Source organism: Condylura cristata, unplaced genomic scaffold (assembly GCF_000260355.1).
Source record: "Condylura cristata isolate star-nosed mole 26May11 unplaced genomic scaffold, ConCri1.0 scaffold00022, whole genome shotgun sequence".
Taxonomy (NCBI): domain Eukaryota; kingdom Metazoa; phylum Chordata; class Mammalia; order Eulipotyphla; family Talpidae; genus Condylura; species Condylura cristata.
Window position 1 is genome coordinate 27,742,516 of NW_004567123.1, and position 17,650 is coordinate 27,760,165.

At 50.6% G+C, this 17,650-nt stretch overlaps 2 protein-coding genes across 3 annotated transcripts in view; one reads left to right on the forward strand and one right to left on the reverse strand.

Annotated features, from left to right (window-relative positions):
* GDAP1L1 (ganglioside induced differentiation associated protein 1-like 1) overlaps positions 1 to 7,066 on the forward strand; it is a 16,867-nt gene extending 9,801 nt beyond the window's left edge. For both annotated transcript variants that reach the window (XM_004687396.2, XM_012728440.1), the window contains exons 4-6: positions 2,284 to 2,381; positions 3,127 to 3,241; positions 6,701 to 7,066. In XM_004687396.2, coding sequence (XP_004687453.1) covers positions 2,284 to 2,381; positions 3,127 to 3,241; positions 6,701 to 7,044 — 557 coding nt within the window. In that variant the 3' untranslated portion in view covers positions 7,045 to 7,066. The remainder of the gene's footprint in view (positions 1 to 2,283; positions 2,382 to 3,126; positions 3,242 to 6,700) is intronic.
* A 7,195-nt stretch (positions 7,067 to 14,261) lies between these two features.
* The window catches only part of FITM2 (fat storage-inducing transmembrane protein 2), a 5,621-nt gene continuing 2,232 nt past the window's right edge, over positions 14,262 to 17,650 (reverse strand). Inside the window, exon 2 of the mRNA XM_004687400.2 lies at positions 14,262 to 17,352. Coding sequence (XP_004687457.1) covers positions 16,737 to 17,352 — 616 coding nt within the window. The 3' untranslated portion in view covers positions 14,262 to 16,736. The remainder of the gene's footprint in view (positions 17,353 to 17,650) is intronic.

The window sequence follows — 17,650 nt, forward strand, 5'->3', positions numbered from 1 at the left end:
CCATCCATCCATCCATCCATCCATCCACCCACACACCCACCCGCCTGCCCATCCATCCACCTACCCATCCATCCATCTATCCACCCATCCATTCATCCATCCACCCAACCAACCATCCATCCTTCCATCCTTCCATCCATCCTTCATGATCTCCTGCTCTGCCAGATGGCACTAGATTTTAAAGGAACAGAAATGGATCTATCTAGCTGCTGCTCTCCAGAAGCTCAGATTGTAGTGGAGACATACATCCAAAGACGTTAGCCTCAGAATATCCATGGACATAAGTACAGGTTGTGCCCTGCACAAGGACAGAGGGCACTTTCCACATAGCCTGCACTGCTGAGAATGTTGTGGAGCGGTGGCAATTCTGATGAGTGTGCTGCGGTCCCTGGCAGAAATCTGCACAGCAGGTGCAGGGGACGAGGGCACTGAGTGATCAGACCCACCAGAGGACAAGGAGGGGCTCATGGAGGACGTGTCTTGAGCAAGATTTGGAAAGGAGATTTTCAGGAATACAGGGGAAGGTTATTCCAACAGGAAGGAGTCTAAGTAAAGGCCTGGAGTTTTGCAATGATCTGGGACATTCAGGGAGCGATGAAATGTTGCCATGTGGACAGAGACAGTCAGGGGAACTCAGTGAAAGCTGGAGTCTGTAAGGGGAGAAGCCATGGGCCTTCCTGTGTATCGTAAGAAGGTGAGGAGGTAGACTTTCTCAATGGCAGTGAGGAGTCAGGGGTGGGTTTTAAACAGGGAATGGCAGGTTAAACTTATATGTAAGGAAGGTCTCCCTGACCAAATGGGAGAAGGGCTTAGAGAGGAGAGGGTACAGGTAATGGGGGTTGGGTCAAAACTACCCAGACAAGAGACCAGTGGGATTCTGAACTCAAGGAGCATCAGAGGGCTGAAAAGGAGATATTAAATATGAGAAAGAATCCATAGCGCAGGTATAGGGAGCAAAGAGCAGGTATTGTTGGGGCAAACCCCCTGCATCTACCCTGGCTGAGTGTGGGGGTGGGGCACGGAGTGGGCTGCACCTTGGAAGACTGCAGAGGACGGGGAGGTGAAGCGGGAAGAGGGCAGCAGGAGCCAGCTCGGGTTCAGGGGGTCCTGGGGCTACCCAAGTGGGACTGGGCCCAGCAAGAGGGCAGGCAGGATGGGCTCCACTGCCATGTCCCAGACATACGGCCAAGAATCCCAAAGAAATCCTGCCCCATCCTGGAGCACACCAGGATCTTCTCCCACTTCATGTTTCTACCTCTTCTTGTGAATCCCAATGGATAGTCCAACTTTCAAATTCAAAGATGCTCAAAGTTAGATTAGAGGAAATTTCATCTCTCCCTTTAAGAATAATTCTCAAGGAGGGCCTCCCTGATGGCACAGGGGGGTCTCAGCACTATGAAGCTATCAGCAGCCACTGTAGCACAAGTTCGATCCCCGGCCCCAGAGGTGACCCACAGGGCGCAGCAGACCTCTCCTATCTCCCCGCTGCTCCCCGCAGCAGTGTATTTCAGTAGATCCACCTGTCTGCTCCCCATTCCGACTCTGGCGAATCCTCTAACCTCTGCATCTTTGGCCTGTACCCCAGTTCCTGTTTGCATAAATAAATAAAAAATAAATCTTTTTTAGAAAAAGAATAATTCTCAAGGAGCTGCCTTGAACTCTGTCCCTGACCCACGTTCCATGGCCCTTGCCTTTCTGGCCTCTTTCAAAGATCAGTTTCCCAGGAAAGATGAGTCACAGAGGCCCTAAATCTTCAGGAAAGTTGTTCCCCAAAGTGGAAATTTCAAGACACCAAAGGTCTCCTAGTTTTCTTCTTTCTTTGTGGGGAAAGGATTGAGGACTGGATCAATCATCCAGCAGATCCAGATTTGAAATCTGCGGGCTTCTGGGTGTGGCTTAACCTCTGATCCATTCCTCTCTGCCTGCAGAAAAGGGTGGGGGAGACAGCCACTGAAATGTGAGTTTGCCTAGGTTTGGGTTTATATCCGTTTCTGGCAAACTCCTACTCATCCTCAAGAATAGCGTCGCCTCTTGGAGCTGTGTGTGTCCCCTAGAACCCTGAGCCCCGCACAGTTCCAGTCACTCTTCATTCCCCTTTGGGTCAGCTATGCCAGAGGTGTCTGCGGCTCCCTCCTTCCCCCCCCCCACCCCCAATGCATCTCATCCACCCTCTGCTGAACCTGAGCCCGAGCCCCATGCAGTGATTGTCTGGGACCTGGGAGTTGGGGGGAGGGATGGAGGTAGCACTGGTGTCAGAAGAGCGGACCCCCGTTTTCCCCCCAGGACATTTAGCCAATGCCACCACAGACCTCATGAAATTGGACCATGAAGAGGAGCCCCGACTCTCTGAGCCCTACCTTTCTAAACAGAAAAAACTCATGGTGAGTGTCTGTGCCCCTCCTCGCTCTCTGTCCTATCCCTGTAAAATAACAACGGAGAAGCTGATTCTAAGCAGAGGACCAGACAACAACGTGAATAGGAAAGCTGCTGGCTTGCTTTGCCAAGCCCGTCTCTTCTGTCATTTATATACTGGCTGTTTATCTTGGGCAAGTTGCTGTCCCCCCTGGAGCCTCCATTTTGTCATGTCTTAGGCTGTGTCCCTAAAAGCAGAGAGCACTGGACACAGGTTCTCACGTGAGTGAAAAGGAAGGTGTGCTCTGAGGAGAATTCGGCAAGGACAGGATGGGTAGGAAGGAGAAAGAACAAATTCACCTGATCCCGCAGCTGCTCTGAGCATATGTAGTGGGTATCACAGAGTCAATTGCCTTGAGACAAGAGTCCAGCTTTTTATACCCCTGTATAGGCCAGTAATGGCCTATGTGTGCTTGTCAGAGTAGATAGTGGGAGAATTATCAAACTATCTCTTCTTCGGCTGAGAGAAAACTCCATGGAGAAGGGGGAGCTGTGAGCCATTCTCAATTACCCTCACAGCAGCTGGGTGCATGACAAGGGATCTGGGCAGGACAGCCAAGCCCAGATCTGCTGTGATGCCAGAGGAGGCCTACTTGACACTTCAGAAGATATTTGAAAGAGGTTTGCAGAGAGGGGTTGGGCCAATCTCCTTCCATCCATGGTCTTTGTTGAAGCCAACTCAGCCCTCTGGCTCCTGCCTGTCCCACCCCCTAGGCCAAGATCCTGGAACACGATGATGTGAGCTACCTGAAGAAGATCCTTGGGGAGCTGGCCATGGTGCTGGACCAAATCGAGGCTGAGCTGGAGAAGAGGAAGCTGGAGAATGAGGGTGGGTGCCAGCTCTGGGGTAGGTGGGTGCTGGAATCCATCCAGCCCAGCCTGCCTTGCCCAATCCCAATCTCTTTTATACAAAGACCTCAGAGGATGTCCCAGGTGGCTACGATCATGGACTATGAAGTCAGACAGACCTTGGTTTAAGCCCTAGCTTGGCAACCACTAGTTAAGAGATGATGAGTCAAGTACTTTGCCTCTCTGGCCCTCCAGTTTCCCATCTGCAATGGGGATAATAATAGAACCTACCTCAGAGAGTTGTTGAGACATTGCATGCAGCAATTCACGTAGAGCACTTAACAATATGGTATTTAATAAAGTTTGGGGGAGATAATGGTGGTGGTGATCACTATGCACCATACCACTTCTCCCTCCTCCTGAGGACACAGCCTCTTCCTGCTGCAACCAACCTCCAGGCTCACCCAGACTCTCTGACCTTGACTCTGGCTCAAGCAGCAACTCTGGGCCCTGAACATGCCAGCTTCATTCCCCTCTTCACCCTCTGCCCCTACAGCCTTTCCAGCCTGGAGTACATCCACCTCCCCACTCTGCTCCTTTTCCTTTTACACACTATTCTTGCCAGCACCTTTCTCAAATTTCATTCTGGATCTTCCCATCTTGCTCTGTTTTAGGTCGCCTGTAAACCTTGTCATCAGCTATGCAAATTTATGCAGCCTACACAGAACACCTTGCTACACTCAGCCTCACACACACACACAAGTCTATGTAGGGGAGGTTGTGGACCACAGTGCTTTAAAACATGGGGTGAGTCAGATGTGAGTTAGAGTTCCAGCTTTGTTACCCGAGTTGGGGGGCCTCAATCTCCTCATCTATAAGGTGGGATGTTAATAATACAACTTAAATTTCTCCCTCCCTGGTGGTATAAGAGCTTAAGTCTCAGCACTATGAACCTATCTGAAGTCACTGCAGCTTGAGTTCAATCCCCGGCCAGGGAGCTGACCCACATGGCATAGCCCTCTCCTGTCTCACCTGCTGCTCCTCTCAGCAGTGTACTTCAGTAAATTCACGTGTTCTGCTCCGCACACACACACACACACATATATATATATACATATATATATATTACACACACACAAGTAATACAACTTAAAATACAACTTTGTCCCCATCTTATTGGATTCTTTTTTTTAAAAAAAAGATTTATTTATGCATACAGAACTGGAGTACAAGCCAGAGGTGCAGGGGCAGTGAGAGAATTCACCAGAGACAGAGTGGAGAGCAGAACAGGCAGATCTACAAAGTATACTGCTGAGGGGAGCAGCGGGCGGGACAGGAGAGGTCTGCCACGCCATGTGGGTCACCTCCGGGGTGGGGATCGCACTCATGCTGAAGTGGCTTTAGCTTCTCACTTCTGTGCTTCAACCCGGTGTGCCACCAGGGAGGGCCCCCTTATTGGACTCTTATAAGAGTGAGAATTACTCCACACCATGCCTGGAACACACTAGCTTAAAATATATGACAGCTGTAAGCACACACACTCCCCAGATGGAAAAACAGAGCCTTAGAGAAATGAGCGACTTGCTCAAGGCCACACAGCTCCTAAGTGGTTGTTAGAGTAAGAATAGGGACCCCCTCAATGGGACCATGATCTTCCAACATCTCATAACTGAGGTCCCACACACAAGACACCTTCCTATGACTCTTTGAATCCTTTCTGGAAAAAAAACAGGGTATAGATAAGTGACCTCAAGGACAAACTGCCTCATTTCTATCAGAGGGTACTTAGACCTCAAGGACAAACTGCCTCATTTCTATCAGAGGGTACTTAGATGGGAACCGTTCTGGGAGCATGCTGAGGGCCCCAGCAGCATGGCACTTCCAGTGCTGGCCTGTGGGGTGCCCTTGATTCGCAGGTATACTTTATGTGTTCACGTATTATGTTTTCTAGGGCTATGAGATCAAAGCAGCGCAGACTGGTGGCTTAAACAGCAGAGGTTTCCTTCTCTGCATTTCCGGAGTCTAGAAGTCCAAGATCGGGGTGTGGCAGGGTTGGCTCTCTGAGGCCACTCCCCTTGGCCTGCAGACATCTGGCTCTGACTGTCCTCCAGTCGCCCCTTCTCTGCAGGCTCGCCCCGGGGTCTGTGTAACAGATCTTCCTCTTCTTATCAGGACATCACCAGATTCTACTAAGGCCAACACTAACGGCCTATTTTGACTTACTGGAGGCTGAAGTTGTAGAACTCGGTGATTTCATGTAGGGAGGGAGTGGAGAGAGGTGGAAAGAGGAGCCGAGGCCTGTTGTATTAGTTATGTGCTGCTGTGTAACAAACTGTTCCTGAACTTAGTGCTTAGACCAAAACTATTCTAGCACACATTTTTGTGATCAGCCAAAAACCTACATCACACATTTTTGTGAGTCAGGAATTCAGGAGCACTTCGCTGGGTGGTTCTAATTTGGGTTTCTGGGATGCAAGTAAGCCTAGCTGCTCACGGGCCCTGCAGACATTGGAGCTGAAGGAGCCACTTCTGAGATGCCTTGGGCCAGCGTCTTAGCTAGAGGCCTCCGTTCCCACTGGCTCTTGACCGGAGACCTCGCCACATGGGCACAAGTGGCTTCCCTGAACCAGAGACCCCAGACAGGAGGAAGCTGAGCACTCGGGAAGGGAAGTTTAGCTGCAGAGGGAATGCAATGCAGTGGGGTGCTGATTGGGGAAGGCAGGGGGCAGGAGGTTGCTCCAGGCAGAGGGAATTGCAAGTGTAGAGGCCCTGACGGGAACACAGTCACAAGAGCACCCGCAAAGAGGGTGACTAAGGAGGGCTGTGGGGTGCAGCAGAGGGAGAAGTGGCATCGAGGGTCCGAAAAGGGTCCTGGGGTGAGATCCCCTGGAGCCTCCGACCTCTCGGTTTTTGCTCTGTTCAGTGCAGGGAGTCACGAGAGGATTCTGAGCAGGGAAGTGACCTCACTGGGGTTTCAGCAGGATCCTCTGGCTGCTGAGCTGTGAATGGGTGAAGACTGGGGGGGGCTCGGGGGCAGGAGCGGGAGACCTTTGGAGAGGCTGCTAGGTGGCTGGGGTATGGGTGTATTTTGAAGCTAAAATAGATGGGAATGGCTGGCAGACTGTGTTGTGGAATGAAAGAAAGAAGGGCTGAATGGGGTTTGAGGATTTGGCCTAAGCAGCGGGGGTCCGGGGGTGATTGCTGCCATGCACAGGGTGCTGGATGCCTGCAGTGTGGGCACCCCCGTGGACGTGGAGATGGACAGTTGGGCTATGAGACTCGGGTTGGAATGCACATATGTGCCCTTAAAAATTCAGATGAATGAAAGGAAAAGTAATAGAGGCAGTTCAAAGGTCGGGCACAAATCAGTCAAGTCGTGCAGGCACGGATGACTTTGGGGAAAACACGCAGGTGACGAAAGTCAGGATTACGAGAGAGACGTGTGTGCATGTCAGGGAGAAGCGCTGACCCTGCCCTCTGGCTCCTCTCCACCCCCCAGGGCAGAAGTGTGAGCTCTGGCTCTGTGGCTGTGCCTTCACCCTGGCCGACGTCCTTCTGGGAGCCACGCTGCACCGCCTCAAGTTCCTGGGACTGTCCAAGAAATACTGGGAAGACGGGAGCCGGCCCAACCTGCAGTCCTTCTTCGAGAGGGTCCAGAAGCGCTTTGCCTTCCGGAAAGTTCTGGGGGACATCCACACCACGCTGCTGTCGGCCGTCATCCCCAATGCCTTCCGGCTGGTCAAGCGGAAACCTCCGTCTTTCTTTGGGGCGTCCTTCCTCATGGGCTCCCTGGGCGGGATGGGCTACTTTGCCTACTGGTACCTCAAGAAAAAATACATCTAGAGCCAGCTCGGCTGTGTCTGACTGTCGGTGTCTCTGTGCTGTGTGATTCCCAATGAGCTCGCAGTAACGCTCTGTCTCATGAACATCTGGGCAGCCCCCCCCACCAGCCCCCGTCGGTGTGAAACATTCCGTAGTTTAGAAGTAGACGTTGTTAATGCCGCAAATTGAGGCCACGAGAGAGTAGGTGAGAGAGGACAGAAGCAAAACACGAATGCCTTTTCTTTCGATTCGAAGTCTCTGGATGAACTGTGGGCACTGGTTAGGCTCTGAGGTGAGTCCCAGGTCATTTCCCCAGCAGAGGCGGGAGGTGCCGGGGCGCAGGGAGCCTGATCCCTGGCCTCCCTTGCCTCCTGCCCAGGGAATGCTTCCACAGGACAAAGCCAACCTCAAGACTCCACTCGTCTAAGTAGTACCTCCGGGTGGGGCTGGAGGCCGGGAGACCCCCCGTGCGGCCGCTGAAGACCAAAGGGGCTTCACCTTCTCCTGGACATGGACAGAGACAGCACTGGCTGGAGCCGAGGCAGTGGCACCCATGTCCGGGACCGACACCAGGAGCACCCCTCTCTTGCTTCTCCCAGCTGGGGCTTGGCACTTTCCAGAAGCCCCTGCAGGCAGCCACCACATCCTCTCCTCACCCTCGTCCAGCTGGAGTTGCGCTTTCCCTCCATGTGAAGTGGACTTTCAGTAAAGCCATGTTGACTTTCTCTCAGAAGGTCAGTCCCGGCCCAGGCGCATGGGTGGGTCTGGAGGTCGATGCCCGTGGGCCCCTCTCCAGCCTCTGCCAAAGCCATTTCCCCTAACTCCCACCTTCCCATCCCTCCCGGGGATGCCATGTCACACAGGGAGGTCTCTGCATCCACACTGCCCACCCTGGTCGTGTCTCACTTTCCTGTGCCTTTTGCATGTTGGGAGAGGGTCTGGGTGTCACTGCCACTCCTGCTTAGAACCACTGAAAGCCCCCAATAAAGCATCCAGGAGGAGCAGCTGCTTTTCATATCTAAACCCATGTCCGCCATCTAGCTCTCCCCGCCAAAGGCTGGGGCCAGAGGGGTTGAGACACGAGGCTCAGACTCAGGTTCCCAGATGAACAAGCATTGAGTCCAGGTCTCAAATTGCTGGGGTGGGATGGGGGTGGTTTCTGGGTAGACTGTAAGTTATGACCTTGATGTCGCCCAGCTCACGTGGACACAGCTCCACAGATCACAACATGTTCGCAACTGTCTGCCCATGTCCACCTGTAGTGGAACTTCAGGGTGTACCTAGGCCCCTGGCCCCACAATGTCCCAGAGAGGAAAATGTGTTAAAATGCCCAAAGAGCATTAAATCAGGAGTATAAGTTGCAGAACCTGAGATGCACTTTTAATTAGTTTGCAAAAATATGTAAGATTTTGCCTTTGTAAAAATCAAGATGAAAAGTCAGCATGCACAAACGGTGACTTAGAGACTACCTGGCACTGTCCACTCCCTCGGCCACTCAAGCCCCTTACATGTGCCCTCTGCTCATAAATGAGCTTATTAACAACCATCATATATGACCTTAACAGGGCTGCTGCTCTCCTGAAATGCGGACACACCCGGCCTTCCAAACACAAGACTCACATTGTCAGTAACAACACTCTGGATGACTCTGGGTTCTCTTCCAGTTCGAGAAGCACCATCTTCCCTCAATAGACTATAGCAGGCAGGTTAAAATATACATTTGCCCATCACCATTATTCCTTCTATACAAAGCACACACAAAGGAAGAAAATACTGAGGCTGTACAGTCCTCGTATCTGCTGTCGCTCCCAAGGCTGCGGCGCTGGAGGTCAGCCTCTTTTGTTCCCCACTGGTTATTCTCTATTTTCTCTCCTGTCAGCAATAACCCCAGCTGGTTGGGGTATTTGGTTAAATGACTCCAACCTTGGGTGGCTGTGGTCTTTGATTAATCTTGTACTATTTGTCCTGGAAGGACTATAGAGCACCCAAAGGATCCTCCCTGTCACTACTGTGCCAACAAGTCATTCTGCCCTCGGTGATCAGGACCCGATCAGCAGAGAAAGCCACGTTTTGCATGTAGTTTCTATGAACCATTGATAGACTCCCCAACGGAAGTCTCCCTCACCTGGGAGCTATAATCTCCAAATCATCGTAGTCCAAAGAGTCAAGGCGGGAAGCAGTAATTCTGTGGATGGGACATTACGTGTGAATATGTGAGGAGTCATCCCGTTTCGGTCTCAGTATTCCTGGATCCAGTTTATCCTGGTGTGGGAAAAATAGCACTGTAGGACATTACCCCCACATCGCCATGTCTCTCAGCTGGCGCTATAACAGAATCTCCAATCGGCTATTTCTATGCTCTGTGAGTCTAGTTGCTGCTAGATAACGGAGTACCTAGTGGACCAGAAAACCCAATAGTGTAATCACACTGCTGCATCTTTCTTGCTGTAATAATGCAACATTGTGTGTCCCGTGATATGGTCAAAGGAGGCAAATCTACATCCAAATTGCTACTCTGTCTCTGAGGAAAGGGTCAATGTAACAGGTGGCCAGTTCCTGTGCAAACTGTGCCCTCAGCGACAAGAGCTAAATCAGTCTTGCTGAGAGGAAGTCCACGTCATACGCACTTATAAACTGCACCTCAAATTCTATGGCCATTTGCCTATGAGTCATTGGGCACAGACAGAGTCGCTTCAGAAAGTAAATGACTGACTGGCACCCACAGAGGTCATTTTGTCTGTCACAATCTTCCCTCAACACACTGTAACAGGCAGTTTAAAACATGCATTTAACGGTCACCAGTATTCCTTAGATACAGTACTCTTAACAACTGGTTGAGAGTCTCTTCCATGCTAAGCACCTTTGCGGGGACTAGTCACACACATAAAGATCTCTCCTGTGTACATCGGTAGAGGCCCACGCCTTCTCCCGCAGACTACCAACCTGCAACCTTGCCCTTCCCGTGTTCCTGATCAGCTGGTGAAGACTTCACGCCCTGACAATGTGTAGATGTGTATTTCTGGACCACCCAGCGCCCTGCTTAAAGTTCTGTCCACTGAGAGATTTCCCTTCTCCGATGTCTTTCATGACGCCCTGTAAAGTTGCCCCTATCCACTTCCAATTGGTTCCAGGAATGAGTTTTTTTCTTCCTCCATCAGTTGATCACTGGCAATTTGTCACAAGGCTTTAGGCCACCAGGAAGATGTGGCCATGTGGCAGGAATAGGTGACATACTCTGAGTGGCTTCACGTTCACTTGATGTTAGCCTGCTGTTGCCCAGGCCTGTCTCGGTGCCTTGCTGGTCAGGTGACACCTAACTCAGGAAGGGCAGCTCTGGCTGCATGCTCACCTGGTATCCCTGGTCAGGTGTTCTGTCTCTGTCAGTGCTCAGAAGCAAGCCAGATGATTTCTCAAAAGGAAAATTTTCATTTACAGGTGACACGATTTGAAGTCCTGGGGTATGAGGTGAATTCTAGTAGGGCTTAGTGGAGTCTGCACACCGCAAGCCTACCTCACAGTTCCACACTTACCTGCTACTCAGTGTATCCAGTATTACTTTAAAAATTACATGAAGGCCCTCCCGGGTACAACAGGCTAAAGCACCGCATTATGAAGCTGTCTGTAACCTCTGCAGCACGAGTTCAATCCCCACTCTGGAGGTGATCCACATGGCCCGGCAGACCTCTCCTGACCTGCCCGCTGCTCCCCTCAGCAGTGTACTTCGTCCATCTGCCTGATCTGCTCCCCACTCTGTCTCTGGTGAAGACTCTCACTGCACTGCCCTGCACCCCCAGTTCTGTATGCATAAATAAATCTTTCTTAAAAAAAAAAAAAGATCACACAGCTGAGATGAGAGCAGGATTTGACTACAGTTTGCTTGCGTCAGTGTGGTGCTTCCAGTAACTCCAGATGAGAGTCAGCTTGCGCCCGTCACCCCGTGTGACTCCCCAGCAGCAGAGGTCTATGTCACCATCCAGCACGCACAGGAAGGGCACGCAGAAGGCAAGGAAGGCTGGAAGGAGTGGAGCTGGGAATGGGAACAGAGGCTTGTTCGGGCAGGGCCTGTCGAACTTGGATCAGAAACTCAGATGCTAATCAGGGTGACTCCACACTCCCGCCACCTCCTCAGCCCCCAGGCATCACCCACCTCACACACACATGTTTGCAGTCACACCCTGCAGAGATGGGGAGGCGGGAGGGCCCACTCCCCCAAAAGCAGCAGCTCAGGTTGCACAGAAACTTCGTGTTTCACGTCAGGCGTTCAGACTCTCCCAGGGCCCAAGCCATTGCTGGCTGTCAGCCGAGCACCTCAACCAGCGGAACTAACTTTACCTTGGCCAAAAGGACCCCACAGGTACACGTATGCCCTTTCCTTTCAGCGGGTCCGGAAACTCTCATTTCTCTACCCACCCCCCTGGACCCCAAAACCAGACTGTTAGTCCCAAAAGGTCACAAACCTTTTACTGACTAGACCTTTCAAGGACCTCCAGAGTGAGCTAATGACACATGACAAGCGCAAGATAGTTACGGTGGTGATGGCAGCCTGGGGACCAAGCTCACACTGGGTCCTGTTCTATCACCTTACAGGGATCGATTCATCTACTCACTACCATGAGGCGGACAACTGCATTTCCCCCCTTTTCTAGATGGGGAAACTGAGACTAAGAGGTGGAGGAACTTGTTCAAGGTCACACAGCTAGAGAGCCTGGCAGAGCCAGAATCAGAAAGCTGTGAAAGTCAATGTTCAGAACCCAGCTTGAATAAGGCCAGCAGGCTAGAGGGTGCCACAGCGCTCAGATGAGCTGCCGCAGGCCCCAAGGGCCTTCTGCCCCGACCTCTACCCCCTAGGAAATTTTAATGCAATAAACCTGGAGCTCCTGGCCAGCACTGGCAGGCACCTGCATGGTAAGACCCCGACCCCCACGGGGACCACCTGAATGATCTTTCCGTTCTTTTGCTAAGACCTTTGTCCCGCCTCTGCCTATCACACTTTCCATTTGAGTGACTCCTTAGTGCCTTTCCACTTGCTAATGGGGTGCTGCCTGGCTCAGGAATTAATGAATAAAGTCAGAAAGATCTTCAAAATGCATTGGGAGAACTTTTGTTAAGTCCCACAGTGCAATTCCCTGGAGCGAGACTGCTGGTCCGTACATCTCAAATGTGGGTAATAGGCTGCCCTCAGGTCCATCAGTGGCACTAATGTACCATCTCCCCTCTCCATGAGAGTAACTGCTTTCTTGGCTTTTGTGTTCACCAGACTCGACTAGGGTCTTCTGGGACTTTTTCTGAAGGTAATAACACAGCAGGATTTTTTCTTAATAGAACTTACCTTTTCCTTCATAGTTATGAAAAATGGCTTGATTTGGGGCATTTTCCCCCCCCAAAGATTTATTTATTTATGCATATAAGAACTGCGGTACAGGCCAGAGGTATGGGGGGTGAGAGGATTCACCAAAGATAGAATGGGGAGCAGAACAGGCCGACTGACTGAAACATAAGCTGAGGAGAGCAGCGGGCGGGTCAGGAGAGGTCTGCTGCGCCCTATGGGTCACTCCCTGGCCAGGTTGGAACTTGTGCTGCAGTGGCTGTGGACAGTGGCTGTGCTTTAACCCGTTCCACCACCAGGGAGGGCCCTGATTTGGGTTGTTGCAAAGGTTTCTGCAGTTCATCTCTCTGGGAATTAGGTTTAATACCCCCCTCCCCAACTCCTCCCAGGGCTGTTACATTCATAGGGACCCACAGTCAGGTCTCTGCTGAAGCAGAGAAAAGGGAGCCCCCTCATCACTCACCAGGGAACCAGCTGTGACTTCCGCTCTGACTGACAGTTTCCTAAAAGTCTCGATGAGCTTGGGAAGAACTTTTCGCCAAGCAGAGAAACAGGATGGAATCGAAGTCAGTGAGGTGATTTCAGTCCACTGCCATCACTTATCAGATAGGGAAACTGACACCGAGACACCAAGTGACTAATTCAAGTTCACATAAAAAATTTTAGAAAATGTTGGGGCAGAACACAACTCAAGCCATGTATTCTAACTTCTAGCTGGGAATTCTTTAAAGTACAGCAGGGAACAGCCAAGACCTCCATCAACAGCACTTAGAAATTCTGCCTTTCCTGTGCCCCAGTTCTGTATGCATAAATAACTAAATCTTAAATTTTAAAAAAAAGATGTCAATTCCTACCAAATTTATAGCTAAAGTTAACAAAATTCCAACAAAAATACCGGCAGGGTTTCTCTAAAGAAAAGAAATTCTGCCTTTCTTTAGGCTCTTTCGCTTTTGAAAATGATGGGACTTCCTGAGAAAGTGAAAATGAGCTCGGTTTCCTGAGAAACGGTGCCTGTGTAAAAACCAGGGCAACTTATGGGTGACTTCATAGGCTGTCCTTGCGTTCCTGAATTTCCTTCTCCACCCAACGGCTTGAATTCCTCTTCATCCTTCAAAACCCAAAAGTATTGTTAACTTCTCCGAAAACAGTCCCTAACTCCCAGGGATGCTGGTTGTCTCCTGCTCTGCTCCCAGGTCCTGACCTGCCCAGGACTCAGGGATGCTGGTTCCCTCCAGGTCTCCTCCTGAAGACTGAAAACTCCTTCCACTGCAGAGATCAAATTTGTCTGTGCAACCAGCACACATTTGAAGTGCCAAAAGGATGGACTCCGAGCCACAAATGCTTTGGGGGAGTTTATCAACCCATCCGTTTCTGGTCCGCAGTGTGAATCAGGAAGGGTTTGTGGCTGTTGAGGAAATCTGAGTGGGGAAGTTTGCGTGTGAGGAGATTCTAATCCGGGAGCCACTGAGCTTTCAACACACTCAGTGGAGGTGCCAAGTAGGTCAGGCTGACAAACGAGTGGGCACGAAATGACACAAAAACCCTCACACTCGTAGAGGCCTCCAGCCACAGGCTCAGCTACGTGAACTTTGTAGCTATTCTTCAGTGTTACGTCAGTGAGGCTCAACTCTTCTCTGCCAAGAAAACTGTTCCCAACAGTTTTCTGATCTAGGTCTCAGGACTTTCAGACACGGACCTGGCAGTGGGAAGGTGTAAATCAAGCTAAGAAATGACTGAACACATATTTAGTTTACAGGGTGTAGGAGAAAAAAGAAGAGAAACTGCAGCCAAGAAATACCCTCTCAATTACAAGTGGCTCAAGAAAGAGTTACACAGCCTTCGCAAAGGGGGATGAGCTTTCACTGGGCTCTGGAAAGCTAAGGGATTCAGAAAGAAACACACGAAACGCTGGAACAAGGGGTTTTATTATCTCCAGTTTACTTCATTCGCTTGTTTACACACGCGTGATCTTTGTGTATGTAACAGTGGCAAGAGCCATCCTCTAAATACAATCTGGTACTCAGACTATGACAGATGCACGTGGAAAATGAGGCTTCAGTGCAAGAACCCCAGCACCGAGAGGCAACTCAGGAAGGCGGGTTCCCGTGATCGTGGAAGCCCTCGGCAGCCTCTTGTTCCGCACCGGGGGGGCACAAGACACTTTCCAAAAGGCAACACAAGATTATTTTAACAGGAGCCAGTGCAGATGGCACTCAACAGATGTTCATTTCCTTGCCTTCTCTAGGGGAGCCATGAAGATCTGAAGGCCCAGCCAAGGGAGAGGCAGCTGAGGGTGATGGCCTGCCAGCACCTGGGATGGGCACAGTACACGCACCTTTTCAATAATGCTAACGTTATCATCCCGCTTTACAGATGAGAATGAAGCCTGTCCCTGGTGGGCAGGCAGCCATCAGCAATAGTGCCACCATCTGAACCCACACCCGTTTGCCTAAAACCGACCTCGTCCAGCTCTCACTCTCTCTGGTCGGGAGATTGTTCCCAAGAACAAGGCAAGAATGAGCAGGAAGTGGTGGAAGACTCATCAGCACATGTCTGGATAACTGACTTTTGTTAATTTAAGGCTGAAGGAGACAGCAAGAGATTTAAATGTAACAAGTGAACTTCTGGAGTTACCTTGTGCCTATTGTTGCTGACCATGAAACTCTGGGGAGCTTCCAATCCCTTCAACAAGACCCCAGCACACATCCTACCCCCGAGTATATAGCTATAAACGCCACCGGACAAAAAAACTCTCTCCTGGAGGCCATCCCATCTTGCCAGGGCTTCCAAAGTACCAGGCGGCTCTTCCACCAGCTCACACGCAGGTGTCTCTGCCCTATCACACACTCATTTGAGTGATACAGATCAACCAGCGGCCCTTAAGGATACATATTTCAAATCCACCTTTACATGAAATACAATTTACCCTGAAAGATTCCGGCCTTCCTGCTCCTAGCAACTTCGCTGGAGTTAAGTCAGTCAAGGGTATCGCTTATCCATCAGCTGATGTTATCAAGCTAGATTAGGGACATCAGAGCAGCTTCACGGGTTACCCAGAAGTCAAGGGGTGGCTGGAAGGATTTAAGGAGACCAGCCTGGGGTGTATATGTGATTGTACCCTTCTGAGATGGAGGGACTCCTCTCTTCCCAGCACCCTCACAGTGAAGGTCACGACAAGCCTGCAAATGGAGAGTGGTTGCCAGGGGAAAGATGTTCAGCAGATGTAGCTTTGGTTTGATGCAAGAGGAGGCTGGGCCAAAGCCACCCACCACTGAATAAGGATATTTTTGCAAGCAGGTTGGCTTCCTGCCATCAGAAGCAAAGGAAGACATTTCCTTCACCTCTGACTATCGTAACCTGTGCAAAGGTGAGTGTGCCGAGGGCCTTGCTCCCGACACTGCCCACCACTCTCCTGTGGTCAGCAAAGTTTCAGTGCAAAGTAAGCCCGTTTTGCGAAATTATTCTGACTCAGTTTATAACTCATGGAGTCACTGTTATAGTGTCTGCTGTCTGGTTTAATTCTTACAAACAAACAGCCTTGTGAGACGGAATTTTATACCATAAGCCAAGAGTTTGGTTTATAAAAAGTAAATTAGTGTTCATAAAAAAATCTCACAGCATCTCCACACGTGCCAGAGGTGCAGCACTGCAGTTCTGAGTTATTTTCGGGGAGTGCTATCAGCCCAGAACAAAATGTCATGGTTGCATTAAAAACGCTAAAGCGTTCACTCAAAATGAAAGAAAAAAAAGGCAGTACCTCTTCTAAAACCACATGTAGCGGTACACGTGGAGAGAACATCTTCAATGCTCACTACGTAAAATTCAAAATTCGCCAGTGCTCAGTCACACTGAGGCACTCCAGTATGTTTAAGTAGCTAATCACAAGCCAGCTGCAATATGTAACATTCCACAGATGAAGTAAATGCTACAACCTGAGATGTCTTTTAAACCACTGGCTTTTAAAGAATCCTGCAGGAAACAAATGCTTTTGCAAAGCTGACCAGAGGGAAACAAAGATCAAATAACAGCACGAAGAGCCATTAAAACAGAAGACGACCAGAGTCAGAGAGAATCGTGGCGGCAGCCCTGGCTTCCCTTCCATCGGGCCCCGGGGGCGTTCCTGACTCCGTCCTCTGGGGACACAAAGGACAGTCCAGATTAAGGTTAAGTTTCGCCAGGGACGAAAGTGCCCGACTGGTTACGGTGGTACCTGTGACACCAGGAGCTGTCGCCAAGGGCAGACTGGCTCCCAGACGCTACCACACTCACCGGAACTGTCTGGCAGGCTTCCTCTCTGGAGGAGCAGCAATCATTTAGTCAAATAACTAAGGAAAATACACGAAAAATATATCAGCCGTTGCCTGGTGTCGCCCCCTTTGTTTCTCTTCTACTTCTTGTAACTGTCTCGTTTCAGGTTCAAACTAGGGCACTGGGGAGGAAGTCCGGGGGAAAAGGATTTCAGATACCAACACCTGTATGTCCCATACCAGCTCAGCAGACCGAACAGGGTGCCGAACGCTTTCTGGTACAGATCGTGGAAGTAAACAGCCGTGCACAGAAACATCCACAGCCAAATGAAGGTCAGGAAGCCCAGGGCGACCACCAGGGTGGTGATGGCGGCGTGGAGGAAATGGCCTTGGTCCGTCTTCACCTCCTGCAGCACGGCCATCTCCTCCACAATCATGAGGGCACAGAAGGTCAGCAGGAAGGAGTGGCCCGAGATGTCAAAGCCATACCAGAAGCCGCCCGCTCCGAGGCACTGCTGCTTGTTCTGGTGCTCCTTTCTGACCCGCTCCAGGGCTGGCGACTGGTAGCAGCTGCCCGTGTAGTGCTCAATGTTGGAGAAGATGGCTGTGCACACATACCAGATGGCTGTGCCCACAAGCAGGGTGCTCAGCCGCCGCAGGACCAGGCCTGCCTTGCCGGTCAGGTAGTAATTGGTGAGGGCGATGAAAGGCAGGAGGAGACAGACGGTCCAAGCCCAGGCCACTTTGACAAAATACCTAGCACAGAAGGAAAGCGGAAGTGAAGACAAGGGACACAGCCCAGGTATCTAGACTCCCAAGGGAGGGAAAAAGAAAAGTTTATAAAGCACAGATCGCAGTTACAACAGTTACAGTAGCCTCACTTAGGAGTACTTTAAAGATCTTAACTATCTGATATTTAAACAACTCCATGAGATAGGTGTTGCAATTACTCCCCATTTCACAGATAAGAAAAGGGAGTCATGACCAGAATAATGTCCAAAGTGGAGAGAGCTAGGATTCCAATCCAGGGTTTGCTTACTAAATAACCAAGCAT